At 53.2% G+C, this 17,863-nt stretch overlaps 9 protein-coding genes across 9 annotated transcripts; 6 read left to right on the top strand and 3 right to left on the bottom strand.

Annotated features, from left to right (window-relative positions):
• Positions 1–73: 73 nt before the first annotated feature.
• On the top strand, positions 74–1,463 carry BO95DRAFT_441919 (uncharacterized protein). Its single transcript, XM_025586299.1, has 2 exons — positions 74–418; positions 489–1,463. The coding sequence occupies exons 1-2, from the start codon at positions 397–399 to the stop codon at positions 1,376–1,378; spliced, it is 912 nt and encodes a 303-aa protein (XP_025443218.1). The 5' UTR covers positions 74–396; the 3' UTR covers positions 1,379–1,463.
• Positions 1,464–1,947: 484 nt separating this feature from the next.
• On the top strand, positions 1,948–3,019 carry BO95DRAFT_329109 (NAD(P)-dependent alcohol dehydrogenase; the record flags this gene model as incomplete). Its single annotated transcript, XM_025581892.1, has 2 exons — positions 1,948–2,907; positions 2,960–3,019. Coding segments are annotated over 2 exons (1,020 nt in total), but the record flags the coding sequence as incomplete, so codon positions are not given.
• A 1,913-nt stretch (positions 3,020–4,932) lies between these two features.
• On the top strand, positions 4,933–5,536 carry BO95DRAFT_513684 (uncharacterized protein; the record flags this gene model as incomplete). The annotated part of the gene is made up of 3 exons (XM_025591621.1): positions 4,933–5,119; positions 5,193–5,342; positions 5,413–5,536. The coding sequence occupies exons 1-3, from the start codon at positions 4,992–4,994 to the stop codon at positions 5,534–5,536; spliced, it is 402 nt and encodes a 133-aa protein (XP_025443216.1). The 5' UTR covers positions 4,933–4,991.
• A 700-nt stretch (positions 5,537–6,236) lies between these two features.
• Positions 6,237–7,293, bottom strand: BO95DRAFT_441917 (uncharacterized protein). The gene is made up of 2 exons (XM_025586298.1): positions 6,745–7,293; positions 6,237–6,661 (listed from the first exon to the last, which is right to left on the bottom strand). The coding sequence occupies exons 1-2, from the start codon at positions 7,027–7,029 to the stop codon at positions 6,563–6,565; spliced, it is 384 nt and encodes a 127-aa protein (XP_025443215.1). The 5' UTR covers positions 7,030–7,293; the 3' UTR covers positions 6,237–6,562.
• A 659-nt stretch (positions 7,294–7,952) lies between these two features.
• On the bottom strand, positions 7,953–10,235 carry BO95DRAFT_441916 (MFS general substrate transporter). Its single transcript, XM_025586297.1, has 4 exons — positions 9,932–10,235; positions 9,174–9,874; positions 8,785–9,114; positions 7,953–8,727 (listed from the first exon to the last, which is right to left on the bottom strand). The coding sequence occupies exons 1-4, from the start codon at positions 10,007–10,009 to the stop codon at positions 8,343–8,345; spliced, it is 1,494 nt and encodes a 497-aa protein (XP_025443214.1). The 5' UTR covers positions 10,010–10,235; the 3' UTR covers positions 7,953–8,342.
• Positions 10,236–11,071: 836 nt separating this feature from the next.
• BO95DRAFT_431016 (alpha/beta hydrolase) lies at positions 11,072–12,037 on the top strand (the record flags this gene model as incomplete). The annotated part of the gene is made up of 2 exons (XM_025584990.1): positions 11,072–11,226; positions 11,287–12,037. The coding sequence occupies 2 exons, from the start codon at positions 11,072–11,074 to the stop codon at positions 12,035–12,037; spliced, it is 906 nt and encodes a 301-aa protein (XP_025443213.1).
• A 464-nt stretch (positions 12,038–12,501) lies between these two features.
• On the top strand, positions 12,502–14,788 carry BO95DRAFT_494467 (uncharacterized protein; the record flags this gene model as incomplete). Its single annotated transcript, XM_025590789.1, has 5 exons — positions 12,502–12,600; positions 12,675–12,736; positions 12,829–13,408; positions 13,525–13,776; positions 13,832–14,788. 5 exons carry the CDS (start codon positions 12,502–12,504, stop codon positions 14,786–14,788), a joined length of 1,950 nt encoding a protein of 649 aa, XP_025443212.1.
• A 404-nt stretch (positions 14,789–15,192) lies between these two features.
• On the top strand, positions 15,193–15,842 carry BO95DRAFT_452418 (uncharacterized protein; the record flags this gene model as incomplete). The annotated part of the gene is made up of 3 exons (XM_025588148.1): positions 15,193–15,363; positions 15,443–15,667; positions 15,717–15,842. The coding sequence occupies 3 exons, from the start codon at positions 15,193–15,195 to the stop codon at positions 15,840–15,842; spliced, it is 522 nt and encodes a 173-aa protein (XP_025443211.1).
• A 560-nt stretch (positions 15,843–16,402) lies between these two features.
• Positions 16,403–17,601, bottom strand: BO95DRAFT_494452 (NAD(P)-dependent alcohol dehydrogenase; the record flags this gene model as incomplete). The annotated part of the gene is made up of 3 exons (XM_025590788.1): positions 16,403–16,699; positions 16,752–17,363; positions 17,428–17,601. The coding sequence occupies 3 exons, from the start codon at positions 17,599–17,601 to the stop codon at positions 16,403–16,405; spliced, it is 1,083 nt and encodes a 360-aa protein (XP_025443210.1).
• Positions 17,602–17,863: the final 262 nt, after the last annotated feature.

Raw genomic sequence — 17,863 nt, 5'->3', positions numbered from 1 at the left:
TACAAATACACATCGAAGATATAAAGCCCAGAGCGAGAGCTCAGAACCAGCATAAGACATCCTCTACCAGTTCAAATAATTATCTTCTCTCTGGGATCCTGCACCGTATCGCACTTGACGCACCGCTAAACATCATGACTGGCGATGTGAAACATGCTCTCATCTTCGGGGCATCAGGCATCTCAGGCTGGTCGCTCCTCAACCAGTGTCTCTCATACCCTTCTGCAACGACTTTCAGACGCGTCACAGGCTTGTGCAATCAACCTCTCGCGAAAGAAGAATCCTTCCTTCCCGATGACTCTCGACTGAGAATCGTTCCTGGAATTGACCTCACAGCCTCCGTGGACATCGTTATAGAGCAGTTGAAAACGAAGGTTGAGGAGGTGGAAATGGTGGATGTTGTCTTCTTCTGCGGTAGGTTAGGAATGGCTCCGTCTGGGCTTTCGCCCTATCAACATATCACTCTAACAGCAATGCCTCCTGCACAGCATACATCCAAACCAGCGACCCCGAGTCCCTGAAAAGCATCAACACCCAGATCCTCCGCACGGCGATTGAAGCCATTAACGCCGTCGCGTCCAGCCTGGAGGTCGTCATCCTACAGACTGGCGGCAAAGGATACGGACTGGAGTTCCCCAAGGAAGTCAACTTCCAGGCACCCCTGCACGAAGACCTCCCACGTATCCCCGAGCCATGGCACAGCACGATCTTCTACTACAGCCAGTATGATCTCCTGACGGAGCTATCCCAGCGGCACGGCAGATGGACCTTCTCGGAGATCCGACCCGATGGCATCGTGGGATTTGCTCCCGGCTCTAACGTCATGAACATGGCGCAAGGCATTGCGTTCTACCTGACGCTCTACCGGCAGGTTCACGGGGAGGGCGCCCGCGTCCCGTTCCCGAGCAAGCCGGCCGGGTACCACGCCTCCCACAGCGATACCTTTCAGGACGTTTTGTCCAAGATGGAGATCTTTGCCGCGTTGAATCGCGACCGGTGCGGCAATGGTTCGACCTTCAATTCTGCGGACGGGGAAGCGGTGCGCTGGGCGCAGGTCTGGCCTGGATTGTGTGCGTACTTCGGATTGGTGGGGTGCGAGCCTGATGGCGAGCAGAGAGCTTCCATGCAGAAGTTTGTCGAGGCGCATGGGGATACGTGGAAGTCCCTGGTTGCGAGCAAGGGGCTGAAGGAGGGATTGATCGAGACGCAGAATTGGGACCATGTTCGCTTGATGCTCGTAGACTTTGATTTCGATCGCCAGTATTCGCTGGATAAGGCCCGGGCGGTGGGTTTTCGTGAGTCGATCGACACGGTCGAGGGGTATAGGGTTGCTTTCGATCGGATGGCCAAGGCGCGACTCATTCCTGCGTTCAGGTAAGGGAAGTACCGGTAGTATGTCATATTAAAGGAGTCTCAGTGACTCTTTAAGAGCGACGTTCCTGGCGGCAGCATGTCTATCTAGCAATATTACATTGGTCTCTACAACAGCTCTTGGTGGCCTACTAACCGAAGTACCCCCACACCAAAGTACTGACAGGCCTGTATATTCAGTAGACATACTTCCCACCTCGTATTTGCCCGGGTCACGAGCAACCTTCAAGGCGTCTACGGCACTGCAAACCTAGACAAGACACCGAACAAAGCCAGACCCTCCTGACGACCAACTGACATAAATACTTACCCCGCGTGTCATACCCCCAACACAGTAACTTATCTCCCAAAATCGCGACTCCAGACAAACCGCACCGGCCACTCCGATCTTAACAGTGACCTTCGCACCCTCATCCTCAATACATAAAACCACACTCTATCAAAAACAACACAATGCCTCCCACCGAACCCCCATCTACACCCCCAGAACCCATCCCCCGAACCATGAAAACCTACACCTTCATCCACCCCGGCCCCCCCAGCACCACCCTCCACCTCAACCCAACACACCCCACCCCCACCCTATCAACAGAAACCTCCCTCCTCATCCGCATCTCCCACATCGCCCTCCACCCCGGCGCAACCCACATGATGCAACTCCTCCCCGCATGGACCCGGCACTTCCCCGCCGTCCCCGAAACAGACTTCTCAGGAACGGTGGTATCCACCGGCGCACGCGTACCGCTCGTCCCGCCACCACCCCCGAATGCGCATCGCTTCTTCCCGCCCGGCACGGCGGTCTTCGGGTCGATTTCCGTGGCCCAGCACCTCAGGAACGGCGCCGGCGCGCTGGGCGAGTACCTGATCGTCGAGATGGGGGATGTGGCCCGTAAGCCGGAGGGTGTTTCGTTGGCGGCTGCGGCCGGGTTGGGGGTTTCGGGGGTGACGGCGTTGGCTTTGGTGGATGTGGTGGAGGGGGTTGTCGGGGGTTTAAAGGGTGGGGAGAGGGTGTTGGTTAATGGGGCGTGTGGTGGGGTGGGGCATTTTGTTGCGCAGATGTTGGCTTCGAGGCCTGAGGTGGTAGTTGTAGGGGGTTGTTCGAGGGAGTCCGGGGAGGTTGCGAGGGAGGTGGGGTGTGTGCAGGTGGTGGATTATCGGGGGCTGGAGGGTAGGATTGATCATGAGAACGAGGAGGAGGAGGAGGAGCTAGAGGCGTTTGATGTCATTGTCGATGCGTATGGGTCGCAGGGTCTGTGGTATGCGGCGGAACGGTGGTTGAAGCCTGGCCCCGGGCATGTGTATGTCTCCGTTGGGCCGGCGTTGGAGGCGTATACCTTCCGCAGTGCGGTGGGGGTGTTGGTTAAGCAGATGTTGAATCGGCTCTTGCCGGTGTGGCTGGGTGGGATAGACAGACAATATCGGCAGGTTACGGCTTGGGTGGATGCGAAGAGGTTGGAGAGGCTGAGGGTGTTGGCTGAGGAGGGGGTCTTGAAGACGTGGATTGGCGGTGTTTGGGGGTTCGAGAATGCGATTGAGGTGAGTGGCCCAGGTATTCGTGGTCAAGGTTGCTGGCTGATGTGGTTGCTAGGCATATGAGGTCTTATTGAGTAAGCATGCGAAGGGCAAATTGGTCATTCGTGTTCAGGATGAGGTACTGTCTAGGACTGGAGATTGAGGGGGTTCTATTTCTAATATACATTCTTTGGTCGCATTGCGAAGGCATTTGTCCTTGAAGGAGCTGCTGAATGAGCACGAGTAAAACCAGAAAACCAGGACTTGTTGTTGAGAATACTGTTTCAGGAAGAGTTGTACCAGGCTTAAGGAAGGGCAAGGGGAGCATGAACGTCTGACTTCATTTTACATTCACAAATGATACCCATCCATCATGACAATTACAAGAAACAGTCCCATTTACGCACAATGTTACGGAAACCGATCTCCAGGCCTCAAGATCAGCCTATGCAGATACTACCAAGGCTAATTATTGCTCCATGTCACAAGAGAACAATCTTCCCAACATACGTGAGGTTGATGCAGCTGTCTAATGGTTCTCTAACTATAGCCTGATGCTGACACGATCGCGGAGCCCTGCATAAACACCTGCAATGCAACAATCCAGAAAAAAATTATAGGAGCATGTCGTACAGAGTATGCATTGGCCAGAATTCTCCTTGGAGAGTCATTTTTCGCAATCCTTCAATGCCGAGTGGTTGTTTTCAAAATCTCCACGTGCAAGGTGATGTTGCACGAGAATACGAGGCAGGGATCCGGCGCATGGGCACTTCCTGCTGCTCAACCATCGATGCTACTACATCATGACACTATGAGCTTCTTGACATGCGGTTGGAATGCTTACAAGCATTACCTGAAGTCGAAGTCGCCGCGGTCATCCACGACACTCTACAAAGCCCAACACAGCATCGCCCTAATTCCCTGGGCGTCAGGATTCGAGCCCCGAAGGGTTATCCATGTCAAGTAACGTCTGACTCAATGAGTTGATGGTTTTGGATTCAGGTCATCATGGGTAGACAGGATCATCCTTAGATCAGTAGTGAAGCACAACTGCCTGCATCTGGCATTGGTGCAAGTTATTTTCGAGACTCTTGCTGGTTCTTGTTTGTGGCACCGCACACGGCAGCTGGCCCGACTCCGCGGGGATCGAGATGCCAATTAGACCGGAGAATTTTTTCATTGGTGTTCATTCGAATAAGCTGGTGAGATATGAAGTAGAATATGCAGATTGGTGGTACTTTGATCCACTGTACATTTAAGTAACGGTGTGAGTATTCCGATTATCAAACTTCGACTGCAGTCTCCTCGCTCAAAGAAGACTTACAATGCGAAGATGGAGACCGATGAACTTCTGAATGATCTCATTACGCCTGGTGCACACCCGCAGAGACTTACTGCGCTCTAGAGGAAGGTCATCGTCGTTTTCATGATGATCGAGAACGCGAAGCTGTGCATCCCTGTTCATCTCCTCCAGAGTAGCGCCGTATCAAGTCAGAACCAAGCCAGTGACTCAGACCAGAATCCTTCAGACTTGCGTCCCGGGTCTACATTGCTCTTGACGAGGCCAAGCTGTCTACGTCGTGAGGAGATCACTCAACAAAGAAAGCCTAATTCATCCCTGCCAGAGGGAAAAGTATGGCTCAAGCTGGCAGCCACACAGTCAGCCAGACACATTCTTTCTGTGGTTAACTCTATCGCTTCGTATAGCAACAAGTCTCCGCGTGATGGGCATCAACAGATACGTAAAACGTCAGCCTTTTTTTCATCATTGGTTGGCTTTGGGCCTTCTATTCTCTGCAATGCGAGAATGCGGTCTTTTTGAATTGTCAGGCTCATTCTCCGTCTCGAATGTCCGTTCTTGTGGAACAAGGAGTGCAATTCTCAGGGCTATTGTCGATGTGCGAAATGTGATGACAACAACCAGAGGGGCACAATGGAGAGGAGTAAGGTATAAGTAGCGCCATTTTACCCTGGAATCCTCACTCATCAAGCAACGCTTACATACCTACAGTTCTACTCGCCCTATATCCTCCTCTCTCTCATCACCATCCCACTTGAACCCAGGCCCATCTCATTCACTCCTCAACTGAAGCCCCCGAGACATCAATATGCAACTCACCCCTCCCACCAGTGCCACCCTCCTAACCACCGCAGGCGCAGTCGCCATCTACAAACCCGCCGCCGGCGACCAAGTCGACGTCTCCAAGGACTGGCAAGTCTGCTACAATGCCGTCAAGTAGGTAGCCCGCATCACCACCAATCCCTTTACTCCGCCCGCAACTGTCACCTGATTAAAAAATACTCTCCAGCACTGACCCCCAGCAATTCTGCCTCTACCTCACCAACTTCGTCGAATACCTTCCGCAGATCCTCGATCTGCTCAACCACCAGCCGGTGCAGCGGGGCGCGGGCTGCGTGACGATTCCTGGGAAATGTTATCCGGGACTGCGGACGACAAGGTACGTAGCCCCACACCCCGGGTACTATCCAGACTTTGTTGGGATAATGGGTTCTAACAGCGTGGATCAGTCCCTATCGCGTGCGGGCGGCGGAGTGCGCGGATCCGAATACGATCTACGCCGAGTCCGGGGATTTCTGGCCGTCTCAGTCCAAGTGCCCAGCGACGACTCTTACTAGGGTTGTCAGGGAGTAAACGGAAGTGGAAGTCTGGAGATGGTATTCAACATACCTATGTTTTGATGTTTTGGGGTTTCATGCATTTGTCTTTGGATGGTGGGTGGAAAGATGATGGGCTCGACGTGGAGGGAGCGGATCTCAACAACGCCGGTCAAGGGCCACCAGAGGTTGGATTGATCGGACGTAGGAATTGCTGTATGGATGCAATTACATGGTTGTGAAGTGTACCGGTCGTCCTTGGCTACTCTTGATCATAGACTTTAGAGCGGAATGCATCGTACCCGTAGTCAGGGAGGTGGGACCGGGAAATAGTTCGAGGAAAGTCTAGCGATGGCACGTTCTGTGCACGAGGGCCGTCGGGTTCAGGCCTTTATGCTGAGCAGAGAATTCGTACGTATGTCGGCCTCAGCCTGTTAACCATTATACTGTAGCTCTCGAATAGCCGCGCGATTGATTTTGAATGTCTCTGAGATAGAGCTCCATGGGGATGTGATTGGTGTAACTGCTGCAAATTCAGTCGCAGGCCGCAGCAGCCCTCGCATGCATCAATTCAATTTTTGGCTGTCCGATGCAGGAACGGCTGCGTGATCATATACTGTGCATTCCTGCGGCATTAAGACAACACCTCCGCATCAGAAACCACGGACGACCTAGCCGCTTATCCCTGACCAGAAAGTTCCAGCAGGACCCATTCTGTGAACGAGTATCCAGTGCATGTCAAAAAATCGAGATTCTATTGTTCCTGTCCGAAGATGCAACTATACAGATATATGCTGGAAACCCATCACAATGAAGAAAAGAAAAGAAAAGAAAAGAAAAGAAAAGAAAAGAGATCCCCGAGCAGTGCCGGGCCAGAACAGGGGCCGCGATTGTATCGCCGCCCGGCCTGGAAAGTGGACGCCGACCGTGGCTGACCCCCGGGGTGTGATGCAGAGGACCTCGCGTAGACAAATAAAAGTGGTATCCCAAAGTCGAATTTTGCTGAAACTAACGCGCGCGCGAGACTGATGACTTCAATTGCGTATTCATATGTTGTCCCTGTTTATAGGGAGGTGTTGGGCTCGGCCTCCTCGTCCTCGACTTCCCAATCGCCGATGATCTCGGTGGTGTTACGCTTGCGCATGGTGGAGATCCATTGGGCCTTTAAGTGATGAAATCCTTCGGTTAGTCCATGGTCTTTGACGGAAGTGAGTTGATGAGAAAAGTTGGAAGGAGTAAGCTCACCTCGTAGGATGTGAACTCGCCGTTGACGCACTTGCCGGGCTGCAGGGCGTATCCTTCACCGGCACACTTGGCGGACTTGTAGGCAGTCAACACCAGGTCACCCGGAGTGGCCTTGATCGACTTCCACTTGGAGCTGGCGAGAGTGCCGCACTCTTCTAGGTTAGTACCATCGGTGGAGGAGCCATCGGCGTCGCCTTTGCAGTCCTTCTCGGTGTATCCCTTGATCTCGTAGGCTTGAATGGAAAGGCTGAGGGCCAGGGCGACAAGGAGAGATTTGAGCTGCATGTTTGGATGATGAGGATGAGGATGAGGATGAGCAGAAGAAAATCGGTCAGTGATCGAATGGATGGATTGTTGGAGGTGAGAGAATGACGGGGAGTTGAGTATGGCGAAGGGAGGAGACAGAGCGGGCGGTCGGTCGGTGGTGGTCTTGGGTTTCAGGAGAGAAAAGAGGAAAGAACTTCTAGCCTCAACAAACAGGCTTCCAGGCTTCAAGGCTTCAGGGGTGGGTCAGGCACACCCGATTGTATTTGTTGCTATTTGTCCATCCCCTCAGCGCCGCTGGGGCGAACCATTCCTGTTCGGTGAAAGATTGGATTGCAGCGTGCCAAGTTTAGAACCTCTGACGACGACCACTGCGAGCCAGATTCATGTGTTTCATCGTTCTGGAGAACTGTGCAGCACAGCCAAGCAGCTGATTCTCCTTGGCAGGAACACTGCTACTAGGTACTCCGTACGGATGTATGAGTATGATGCAATTGACAAGCAATAATCTAATAGTCGAATCGATGGAGCAAGGCATTGTACTGAGTACTGTAGTATTGTGCGTCCCCCCCCTGGTCGCTCCAGCCTACTACCGAATGGGGCCGATCGATCAAATGTGGCCACTCGAAAACAACGCCACCCCACGCCCCAGCCTTGACCTGACACCGGGCCGATAGGAAAAGCAGTGCATGCTGAGACAAATGCGACAATCGGCCAGACCTCAGCCTTGAACCTTTTACTTTCGTTCCTGCAGCTGGACTCGGTCAATTGGAAGAATATAAAGAGGATTGGTCACGTGTGCACTTCTCCATGTGGTCACGTGAGTGACCTTGACACCGCACAGCACAAGCTGACTAAGTCAACTCATAATTGGTGGTGGACAATCATAACTTAGGTAGTTACTTTCTCCCCTTCAACTTAGCACCTTCAAGCTACGGGCCAGATTTGCCTTTTTCAATAGGTCTCCTATCGTTCGATTTATAAGCAGTTTATCTTCCATGAATTACTTTGAACTGGCCCGAAAAATTGCCTTTCCCAGGATAAATATGGCTGGCAAGCACGATGATATATGTATCTCGAGGCCTCAACCTTCGGAGAGCTGCCTGGCTGCCGCGATCACATTTGCAACTCCAAAAAACGCTCTATACTTCACCTGAAGTCAAAAATGAGTACTAGTTTGAGATAGTTCAATGTTTCTCGTCCGAAATCTATAAATCAATCAAAGAGGATGATCGTTCGAATGCTGGATGGTCTTGCGAATATCCGAGGCACAGTCAGGACACCGAGAAGCATTTTGTTTCACCGCAGCTCATTTCATCTACTTAGCACCCCGACTACTGTTCGATCCGATGGCCATTTTCAGCACCGGCAGGACTCGAAGTTGCGGTAGCAGTTTTCCCCGCCTGGACGTCTTCGTGGCCCTTCTCGACCGGTGTCTCGGAAGTAGCCTCTTCCTCATCTCGCGCATCAAGATGTACGTTACGCAGGAAGAACATCACAATCAGCATCGGAGCCAAAGCCGCCAGAGCAGCAATTGCCAAAAGGCGCTGCGACTCCCGATAGCTGCGGTCAATAGCATCACGAGCAGCCGTGCCAGGTTGATATTTCTTCGCCACGACAATAGAGCTGAAGATGGTGTGCGCCTGGGGTTTGAGCGCATCGGGAAGATATTGCTCCAGCTTCTTGGGGAGGGTGCTTCGCCAGATGGCGCCAGCCACACTAATTGATACACTGGTCAGAATACGCCGATCGCACAAGTACAGGCGGGACAATTACCTAGTTCCAATGGCTCCTCCTACGCTCATAGAAGCAAAGAATACTGCCGTCACGACGGAGACTTCCTGTCTGGACACGACGGCTTGGACGGAGACCTGAGCTGCGGTCTGGTAGAAGCCACGCCCGATTCCGATCAGCGATTTGGCCGTGACAAAGGCCGCCTCGCTTCCTGTTTTGCCATTGCCCATATCCACAAGGTAAAGAACAATGCCCATGCCGAGCACACAGAGGGGGACGCCCCCAAGAACCCAAATTTGCGAACGACGAGTGTATTTCATGAAGAGCGAGGCGAAGATCCCTGCCACTTGAAAAGCTACTCGCAGAGAGTTGCTGCAGTCATCAACATTAGCATTTGGTTTGATTCGAGAGAGTCATGTGTTATAGCATACTCAATCCGGGTGGCATTTCCAGCCTCAAAGTGTCCAGCTACTTGCAGGTAGCTTGTGAAGAACACTGTGAAGACGGAGTAGTGGAAAAAGTCCAGGGCGCCCAGCAGGCAAGCGGCGGCCACGGTGCGGTTGCGGATCATCCGGTATGGGACAAATGGCTTCTTCGCGAACCAGGCATCCCACGCCAGGAAGGCAATTACAAACACCACGCCCATGACAAGCATGGCAATGAAAGAGCCGTTGTGTTGCCAGGCACCACTATTGCCCGAACCAGTCAGGGACAGTGGGATCAAGAACAGCGACAGCCCCAATAGAAGTAGCACGGCCCCCGGTAGATCCAGTTGAATCCACAGGAGATCATAGACCCGACGCCACCAAGGATCCTCGCTTTTCCACCCCAAAGCCGTACTGATGCGGACTCGTCGAGGGGAACGGTGCTGGTAAAGCACCATGCTTCCGACCAAGGGTGCTGCAGCAACGGGCAGCACAATTGCCCACATACCCCATCCCCAGCGCCACGTCGAGTGGTCGAGAATGTCTTGCGCAACGATCGTGCCTAGGTATAATGTCGGGATAGTTGTCAGGGAGTCGGGCAGTGTCGACCAGATACCTCGATTGACCAAGTTCGTTACGTCGGCGACGAATACTTGCTGGGTAAGGGCATAACCTGTTGAACCGATGGCTTCGAAGATTCCGGCGGCCTGCTCGTTCAGAGGAAGGGTCAGGTATGCTTATAATGCTAATAGAGGAGAGCATACCATATACTGCGAGATGTTCTTGCAGCATGCATAAATGACATAGCCGAGTACCTGGGCGATGATTGAAAGGATGAACATTTCAGCTCGGCCAAAGACCTGGAATTGTTGTCAGCATGGAGATTGAAGAGGTACAAGGCTTTAGTACATCGCCCAGTTTAGCAATGATCGGATATGAAGCAATGCGGGTGATGTTCATAACCACACGCGCAGCACTCATGGCCGAGTGCTGCTTGAAGGCGCTCGTCGTGTATGCAGTGTAAACCTGGGTGGAATAGTCGGCAAAGTTGACGGCAAAAGTGGCCAGGAACAGGCTACTACAGTCAGGCATGATCAGAACATTGCGAAGTCCGACACCTACCCAACGAAAGCAATGATCAAGCCTGTCTTGGACCAGATCCTCCGCAACTGCTCTGCTCTCTGGACACCAGCCTGAAGGCTCTCCGAGTCCGCCTGAGGGTTCTGCTCATGCTTGGTACTTTCCACTGAATGCTGAGTTGTGATCTCGGCCATGTTGGTTGAGGCGGGAGCAAACGACTCTTTTGTCTCTACGGACAAACTCATGGCGCTGCTCATCGTGGGTCTGCTTTTTTGCTTGCACGACAGCAGTCCTTCGACCGAAGGAAGTCGGCGCAAGAAATAAGAATTTTGACCGCATGCCCAGCGGTGGCGTTTATTAGCATCAGGCGACGCCGAGCTTTTTTTTCGTGCATAGGTCCGGCTTCTAGCACTGACTCATGCAGCCATAATTCCTGATGCCTCCACTGGCAATTCGTATAGGTCGTTCGATTGTGTACAGCGGCTTCGGAGATCTAATCTAATCTGGCGATGCCACGCGAGATGTCGGACGACCCCCGTGAGAGTTGGTCATTCCAACTCCGCAGACCCCGTTTTCTTGCCTGGACCTTCTCTGACTGGCCTGAGGGAAGTTCAATTCCGGATCAGATAATGGATGCCAAGGGCGCCAAGCGGAGCCAAGACCGTCCGCTGAAGGCAAAACGAAGCATCCGTCGGAAGCAGCGTGGGGGTGCACAATCAATCTGCTTCCGATCCGGCACCGAACATTTTCCGTCCCATTTGTGTGTCATAAAGGTACCCTTGTGTCTTTCTTGTGACTGTGACCATAGTTGAAACCGCGACAACATGACTCAATGGACCTTTGCCCGATCCGATAACGGCGGAGTCCCGAATGTGGCAGCATGGACTGTTTCCAACGCACAGGGATCATCTTATCAGATCCAGCTTGCGTGGCCGCTGAGCTGGAACACTTTACAGGTCTTGGCCAAGGTCAATCTTGTGTAAGTCTGCCAGCACATCTTGCGCCGAGGTTGAAAAGTTTGGCGACTCACATGAGCTAGTTACCTTGTTGACGGAAACGCCGTCTTCGGAACTGCATTGGATGCTGTTCGTCGCCATCGGCCTGTTTCACCCGATGAGCCGGGGCCTATCGTCGTCGCGATTGGCTATCCCTTGACCGACAGGGTTTATGATCCTCGCCGTACGGTGGACTTGACTCCACCGTGCGAGAGTTATGTTCCCCCAAACGGGCCCGATGGCGAGCCCCGTCCTGAACCACATGGCGGGGCGGACCAATTTCTGTCCTTCATCAAGAGGACTGTTGAGCCATTCATATTGTCTTCGGTTTTTCCTTCCGTCACACCCGTCAAGACTGCCCTGTTCGGCCATTCGTACGGGGGCTTGTTCGCGTTGCATGTCCTGTTCACGCGACCGGAGAGTTTTGACACTTTCTTAGTGGCGAGTCCGTCAATCTGGTGGAATGACCGGTTCATATTGACGGAAGAGGACCAACTCTATGATAGCCCTGCACTTCGATCTCTCCCCAGGGTGCGCCTCTCTTATGGATCTCAGGAACAGTTTCCGGCCCGTCGTCGAGGAGAATCGCAGGATGTGTACGAAAGACGGAAGAAAGGTGCTGCCCAGCGTCGTATGACAGACAACTGCGATGAGCTGTACCAACGACTGACCTGTAGTGGCCGGGTGATGTGTGAGAAGAGGGTATATATCGACGAAGATCATGGAAGTGTCATTGCCCCTGCGTTGAGTGGGGGAATTTTGTTCTTTTTGGATTCAGTTCCAATGGGACCTTGATTCCACCTGAGCCAATTTGGTCCATTTTGAGGAAAAGAGAGTTGATCTGGTTGTTGTGGTTTTGGCGTGAGAGAGAGAGCTCTGGGAACTCATCGTATAAGTCCGATATATATTCCCGACAGAATCTTCTGCACACGGCACACAAAAGCCACCATGTCCCTACCCAGACTATCTATCATCCTCACGGTCCCCATATCTGTCCTGTATACATATTTGTCTTTATGGCATGCTTCTCGCCCCGGGAGATGCCCGGGGTGATGACTAATTTGGCGGCGAAGGCACGGACGGAACTCCGCCCGTCGGCGGGGTCATTTATCGCTACCTTGACCATCCCAACTACATCCTTCGTTCATGCACAAAAGAACAGGTCTCATCTGAGAACCACCCGGATAGATCGTGATGCAGGCTCTATTGGTGTTAGATGACTGCTGATTTTGATTGCAAATATCACGTTATTGATTAGAATGGATCCATCGCCTTTGGCCCGACGTCGAGACCGTCGGGCTGCCCCCCGCAGCTGGACCACCACGGCATGCGCTCGCTGCCAAAAAAGAAAGATTCGGGTAAGTCCCTTCTGCATGATTGATGACAGTGAATGCTGGTCTTTTCACCTGACTCAGGCATTAATGGATTTCAGTGCGATGGGGTTGTTCCTGTCTGTGGCGGTTGCCAACGGGCCCGTGTGGACTGCACTGAGGGGTGGAATGTCCGGGACATTTCCCGTTAGTAAGCTAGTCTCGCACTGTGATTACCTAGTTGGCGCTGAAGTTCGTATTGACACCTAAATACAGTCATGTGGAAGAGCTAGAAATACGCATTGAATGGCTGGAGTCAATCATACAGGAGCACCTGCCACATATTGACCTCAGCAAGTTTGACTCTGGTCACTTGAATCATCCTCGGAGCTCTGAATACGGAGTGTCTACAAATTCTGCTACTTTCCAGACCCCTGTTCCGCAGACTGCGCATACTAGAGATGGCTGGAACCCAGCTCGTGACGTAACGGACCAACTAGGTTTGGTATCGGTCAATGCTGGGGCAGATCTGCGCTATCTAGGGCCCTCTAGTGGGCTGTTCTTCACGAGATTTGTGCTGACAGGCCTAGAGCGGCGAGCTGAGATAGCACGAGAATCACCCCCTGCTTCGAAGAACGATCAATTTGTCCCTGCGGAGCTTCTCGATATCCAACCGAAAGATCTGCCATCGGACTTAAAACAGGCGCGATGGTTGACGCAGGCATATTTTCAGGCGGTCCATTTACAGTTCCCGTTTTTTCACAGACCCACTCATCTGGAACTTCTTCAGAAGGCTTACAGCGGCGTGGATGTCACACCTATTGATCATTTTCAGATTTCCTGGTTTTGGCTATCGGTGCCACCATTCGATCTCGCCAAGCAAAAGTGCTACTTTCAGCTGAAGGCTACTGCGCCTCTGCAATCCTCCATTTGGATGCCGTTTTTCATAAATCTTCTCTGCGCGGTGTGCAGTGCATGCTGCTTCTACAAATGTACACGATCAACAACCCAACCTCGGGGATCAGCCTTTGGACCCTCCATTATAACTCCCTGGCCGCCGTAATGGAGCTCGGACTGCATCGCAATGTTCAGGGCTCTGCCTTCACCGAGTTCGATCAGGAGATGCGCACCAGGGCTTTCTGGTGCGTCGATATGATGGACCGCTTCTTGAGCACCTTACTCGGCAGGTTGATAGGTTTAATAGACGAGCAATGCGACTTGAGGGTACCTCACCCGTACCGTACATATCTATTGAAGAAGAAGGCACTGAACGTTACAGTTACCGCGAGAAATCAATGATGAAGACCTGAAGCCCAACCAGGAGATACCGGCTCCAGCCACTGGAGCTATAACCGATTTGTCTAGCGCAATCCATCTCTTCAGGCTTGCCCGGTTCAATGCCGAGATCAAATGTGTGCTATATTGTGTCGACCGAAATTATCCCCCATACACGCAGCCTGCTATAACGGACGTCAAGGGATGGCAGGAAGATATGCTGAACCGTCTGCGCCAGTGGAAGTCGTCCATCCCGTGCCATCCGCCAGATAGCTCCGCATGCTATCTGAATGACCTGCTAAAAATCAAATACTACGAGCTCGTGATGCTGGTCGTACGCCCGAGTCCGCTCTTCAATCATCCCTCCAGAAGCCTGATTCGGCAATGCTTCCATTGCGCCTTGGAATGTATTCAGCTCTACCATAAGCTTTACGTGAATAGTATGCTGCACTATAACTGGATGAATGTACAGTCGTTTTTTCTATGCGTGGTGACGATATTCTATTGCGTCTGGGCACCGGACGGGGTGGGTGACGAAACCGACCTTGATACTGTTTTACACGCACTGAAGTCCGCGTCCGACATTCTCAGCGCCACCGGAGAGTACTGGCTCGAAGCCAAACGAAGCCGTGATGTGTTGGATGGCATCGCAAGGGCTACGGTACGGCGGTTCGCGCGGAGTCTTGCGCGCGCGGGCCAGTCCTCGCCATCACATCCAGGGGGCGACATCCATCGCAGCCCTGGTGATCAAAGGATAGCTGGATTGAATAGCTTGGATACTGGAGCGTATGCCGCTGGTATCGGACAGGCCGAACAGATCTTATTTGATCCGTACTATGTCCCAACGCAGCAGCCCGCTGCCACATCCGAGCTCCTGTCGTTCTTTGCGGGGTTCCAGTCCGACACGACTTGGACTGGTGGAACCTTCCGTGGGATCTACCGGGCGGGATGGGAGATATGATGCAGAATATGGTCTCTGGATGCCAGTAGCTTGATATCTTTGCCAAGGGCCATGGATATCTGAAACTGTGAGTGCGGGTCATCGAGCGGTGTACGCCCGGATACCTGGACCTAGAGACCCCAGGGGGGAGGTGGAATCCTAGCTGAACGATTTGCTGGGGGCTTATTCGAGACAGCACATAACAAGTTAAGCAATAGAAACTGAGAAGCATTTATCTATGACAGGGAGCCGGAAGCGATGGTTGCGGATGTAGCTCCGCGATGGTGCCCGCATACCCCGCACCATTAGTCTGCTCATACTCATATAAGTATCTTGTCTTTTCAACCTCTTTGCCCTGGTAGCCATCTTCCTCGCCCACAACATACATACACCCTTACACATAGAAACGAACTCACATATGTACAATGCCCCTCTACGAGGTTGAGCATAGCATTCCCCTCGACAAGCCCCAGCGCGATGCCCTCGCACAGGCCATTACCCACATCCACACCCGCCAGTTCACCACCCCGAGCCTGTTCGTGAACATCAAGTTCGTGGACACCCGAACCCAGCACAACTATGTCGCGGGGAGGGAGGTTCGTAGTCGCACCTCACTATCCTTTCTCCTTACGTGAAAGCAAGGCCAGCCTGACAGTACGATGAAACCTCGAATAGAGAAGCATCAACCGCATCATCGCCTACGTCCGCACCGGCGGTTCCCGCACCCACGCCGACTTCGAAGAGACCTCGCTGCGCATTGCCCAAGCATGGGATCAGATTGTGAATGCAGGCGGAAAATTCGGGAAGGAGCGGGAGTTGAGCCGGGTGTTTGTGATGGGGGCGATTGTTGCGGGGCTGGAGTATGGGGTGTTATTGCCTAAGGCAAGCCTATCTTTCTTTGTGCTATTGCATCGCGGGCACCACTACTAACTCAGATTATGAATTTTAGGCGGGTGAAGATGGGAAATGGCTGGCACAAAACACGGAGAGGTTTCAGGAGCTGGCGGAGCAGGGGGATGAGGATTTTCGGGAGTTGGTGGAGGAGATCAAGGGGCGGGAGGATTTGAGGAGGTAGACTTTAAGTTACAGTGCATGATTCGGTGCCTTTGGGAGGGGTCGAGAATACATACTCATACAGAGCTTCCTAGGGAATAACTTGCACTACTAACTACAAGTCACTAAATACCAATTTGCGATGACGGGACACATTCCCGTTGTCTCTTGCCGAACTGCGGCCGTGTCTCTGTCTTTACGGGGAGATGCCCGCTCCGCTGCGGTGGGGGCTCCGCCTGGCCGTGCCCTAAGACGGGGCTGGGACCGCAGCGGCTCGTGTGTCCGCTTAGGCTTGGATTTTTGTCCTAGTTCAAATTGATTTTGATCATTACAGCCCGATACCATTAGCTTGGTACTCCTCACCTATGATATACCACACAGATATTGACCCTATCTCACTCAGAATCAATACTTTGAGGCTTATTTAGTGACTCGGATAGGATTATTAATCATTGCATATGTCTATCATGAAAAAGTCCTCATCTGAGCGATTTTTGGTCCCTGAGGATAAAGATCTCTGTACGAGGCTGTTGTCTATGAGGAGCAAATGTGATCAAAGAAGTTCCGCTGATGGATGGCCGCTTAATGCTCATTGACAAGCACGTACCGATACCGGGCCTTGCCAGCGTCCATGTCCTGAATGGCCTGGTTGGCCTCCTTCATCGGCACCTCCTCGACCCACGACCGTACATTCTTGCTCGCAGCGAGCTCCAGCATCTCCCGAATCTCACCGGGTCCCGCCATCAGTGAGCCCGCGACTTTCAGGCGGCGGAAGACAAGAGCTTCCGCGGGGATGGGCAGGGTGCCGTCCTCGGGCACACCGAGCTGATGGAAGCAGCCGTCGGTTTTCAGCAGAGAGAGGTAATCACGAAGAGGCATCTACCACTCGATTAGCATCGCTGCGAAGAGTACAGGACAAATCAGTACATACCTTGGAAGATGAAACGGTAGAAATAATCAGATCCAACGACCGTGCATTCTTCTTCGCCCAGTCCGGATCCTCCGCAGTGGCAATATAGACATCCGCCCCCAGCGCCAAAGCGTCCTCCCTCTTATCCCCGCGCCTCGAGATGGCAACGACCTTCTCTGCACCCAGCGCTTTGGCAAACTGAATCGCATAGTGCCCTATGCCCCCGACCCCAATCACAGCCACCTTCTTCCCCGGTCCGCACCCATTCTGCCTCAGCGGGGCGTAGGCCGTAATCCCAGCGCAGAGCATTGGCGCCGCGAGCGCCGACGGGATCGCGTCAGGGATCTTGACCACGAAATGCGAGTGCGCGCGGTGGTAGAGGGCGTAGCCGCCGTAGGACTTGGCCCCGTTCCAATGCCGCGCGTTGTACGTCAGCCCCAGCAGGCGCGGGCAGTAGGTCTCCCGGCCGGACGAGCACTCCTCGCAGGGCCCGTCGCGATCCAGGCAGGCGTCGTTCTGGGCGCCGACGCCCACGCGGTCGCCGACTTGGATCTTGTTCTCAGCCTGCGAGCCGACGCGCACAGCAATGCCGACGATCTCGTGGCCCGCGCAGCAGGGGTACATGGCTGGGCCCTGTAGCGGACGTTCAGTTGGATATGGTCGACGAGGTCGGGGGCTTGGAGGCTGAAAGACTTACCCAGCCACTGCGGAGAGTGTGCAGGTCGGTTCCGCAGATTCCGCAGTGGGTGATTTTGATGTCGACGTCGGTCTCTTCCCAGGGTTTGGGTTCGAACTCTTGCCAGACCATCTTGCCCTCACTCGCTTCGGGGCCGAGGCCCATCCAGCCTTCGAATTTGTACTCGGTCGTCATGGTGTTGGTTGAGAGTTTTGGTGTGTCGGGGCGATTAGGGCTCTAAACGGAGAAGCTGGGCTTGGAATTCAGGAGCATCCTTCTTCGCCCGGATCAGTGTACGCTTTATAGCCCAGGTTTGAAGAGGCCACAACCTGCTCGGTCGCAATATCGGACGGATTACAGCAACATAGTGCTCATAGCTGACGCTATCGCGTTAGTTCGGCTCGGATATGACCGTCTCCGAGTGAATACGATCCCGCGGAGTGTTCCCCGTCGCTCT

This window comes from Aspergillus brunneoviolaceus, assembly GCF_003184695.1.
Source record: "Aspergillus brunneoviolaceus CBS 621.78 unplaced genomic scaffold BO95scaffold_26, whole genome shotgun sequence".
Classification (NCBI taxonomy): Eukaryota; Fungi; Ascomycota; class Eurotiomycetes; order Eurotiales; family Aspergillaceae; genus Aspergillus; species Aspergillus brunneoviolaceus.
The sequence above is the reverse complement of the archived record's forward strand: the minus strand, read 5'-3'. Positions and strand labels throughout refer to the sequence as shown.

Excerpts from the sequence above, each read along its gene's own strand:
- BO95DRAFT_441919 (XM_025586299.1), top strand. The coding sequence starts at position 397 with ATGTTGTCTTCTTCTGCGGTAG. Across the intron at positions 419-488 it reads GTTGTCTTCTTCTGCGGTAG|CATACATCCAAACCAGCGAC; the intron begins GTTAGGAATGGC and ends CCTCCTGCACAG.
- BO95DRAFT_441917 (XM_025586298.1), bottom strand. The coding sequence starts at position 7,029 with ATGCAGCTCAAATCTCTCCTTGTCGCCCTGGCCCTCAGCCTTTCCATT. Across the intron at positions 6,662-6,744 it reads GCGAGTTCACATCCTACGAG|GCCCAATGGATCTCCACCAT; the intron begins GTGAGCTTACTC and ends CATCACTTAAAG.
- BO95DRAFT_441916 (XM_025586297.1), bottom strand. The coding sequence starts at position 10,009 with ATGTTCATCCTTTCAATCATCGCCCAGGTACTCGGCTATGTCATTTAT. Across the intron at positions 9,875-9,931 it reads AGAACATCTCGCAGTATATG|GCCGCCGGAATCTTCGAAGC; the intron begins GTATGCTCTCCT and ends CTGAACGAGCAG. Across the intron at positions 9,115-9,173 it reads GGAAATGCCACCCGGATTGA|CAACTCTCTGCGAGTAGCTT; the intron begins GTATGCTATAAC and ends TGATGACTGCAG.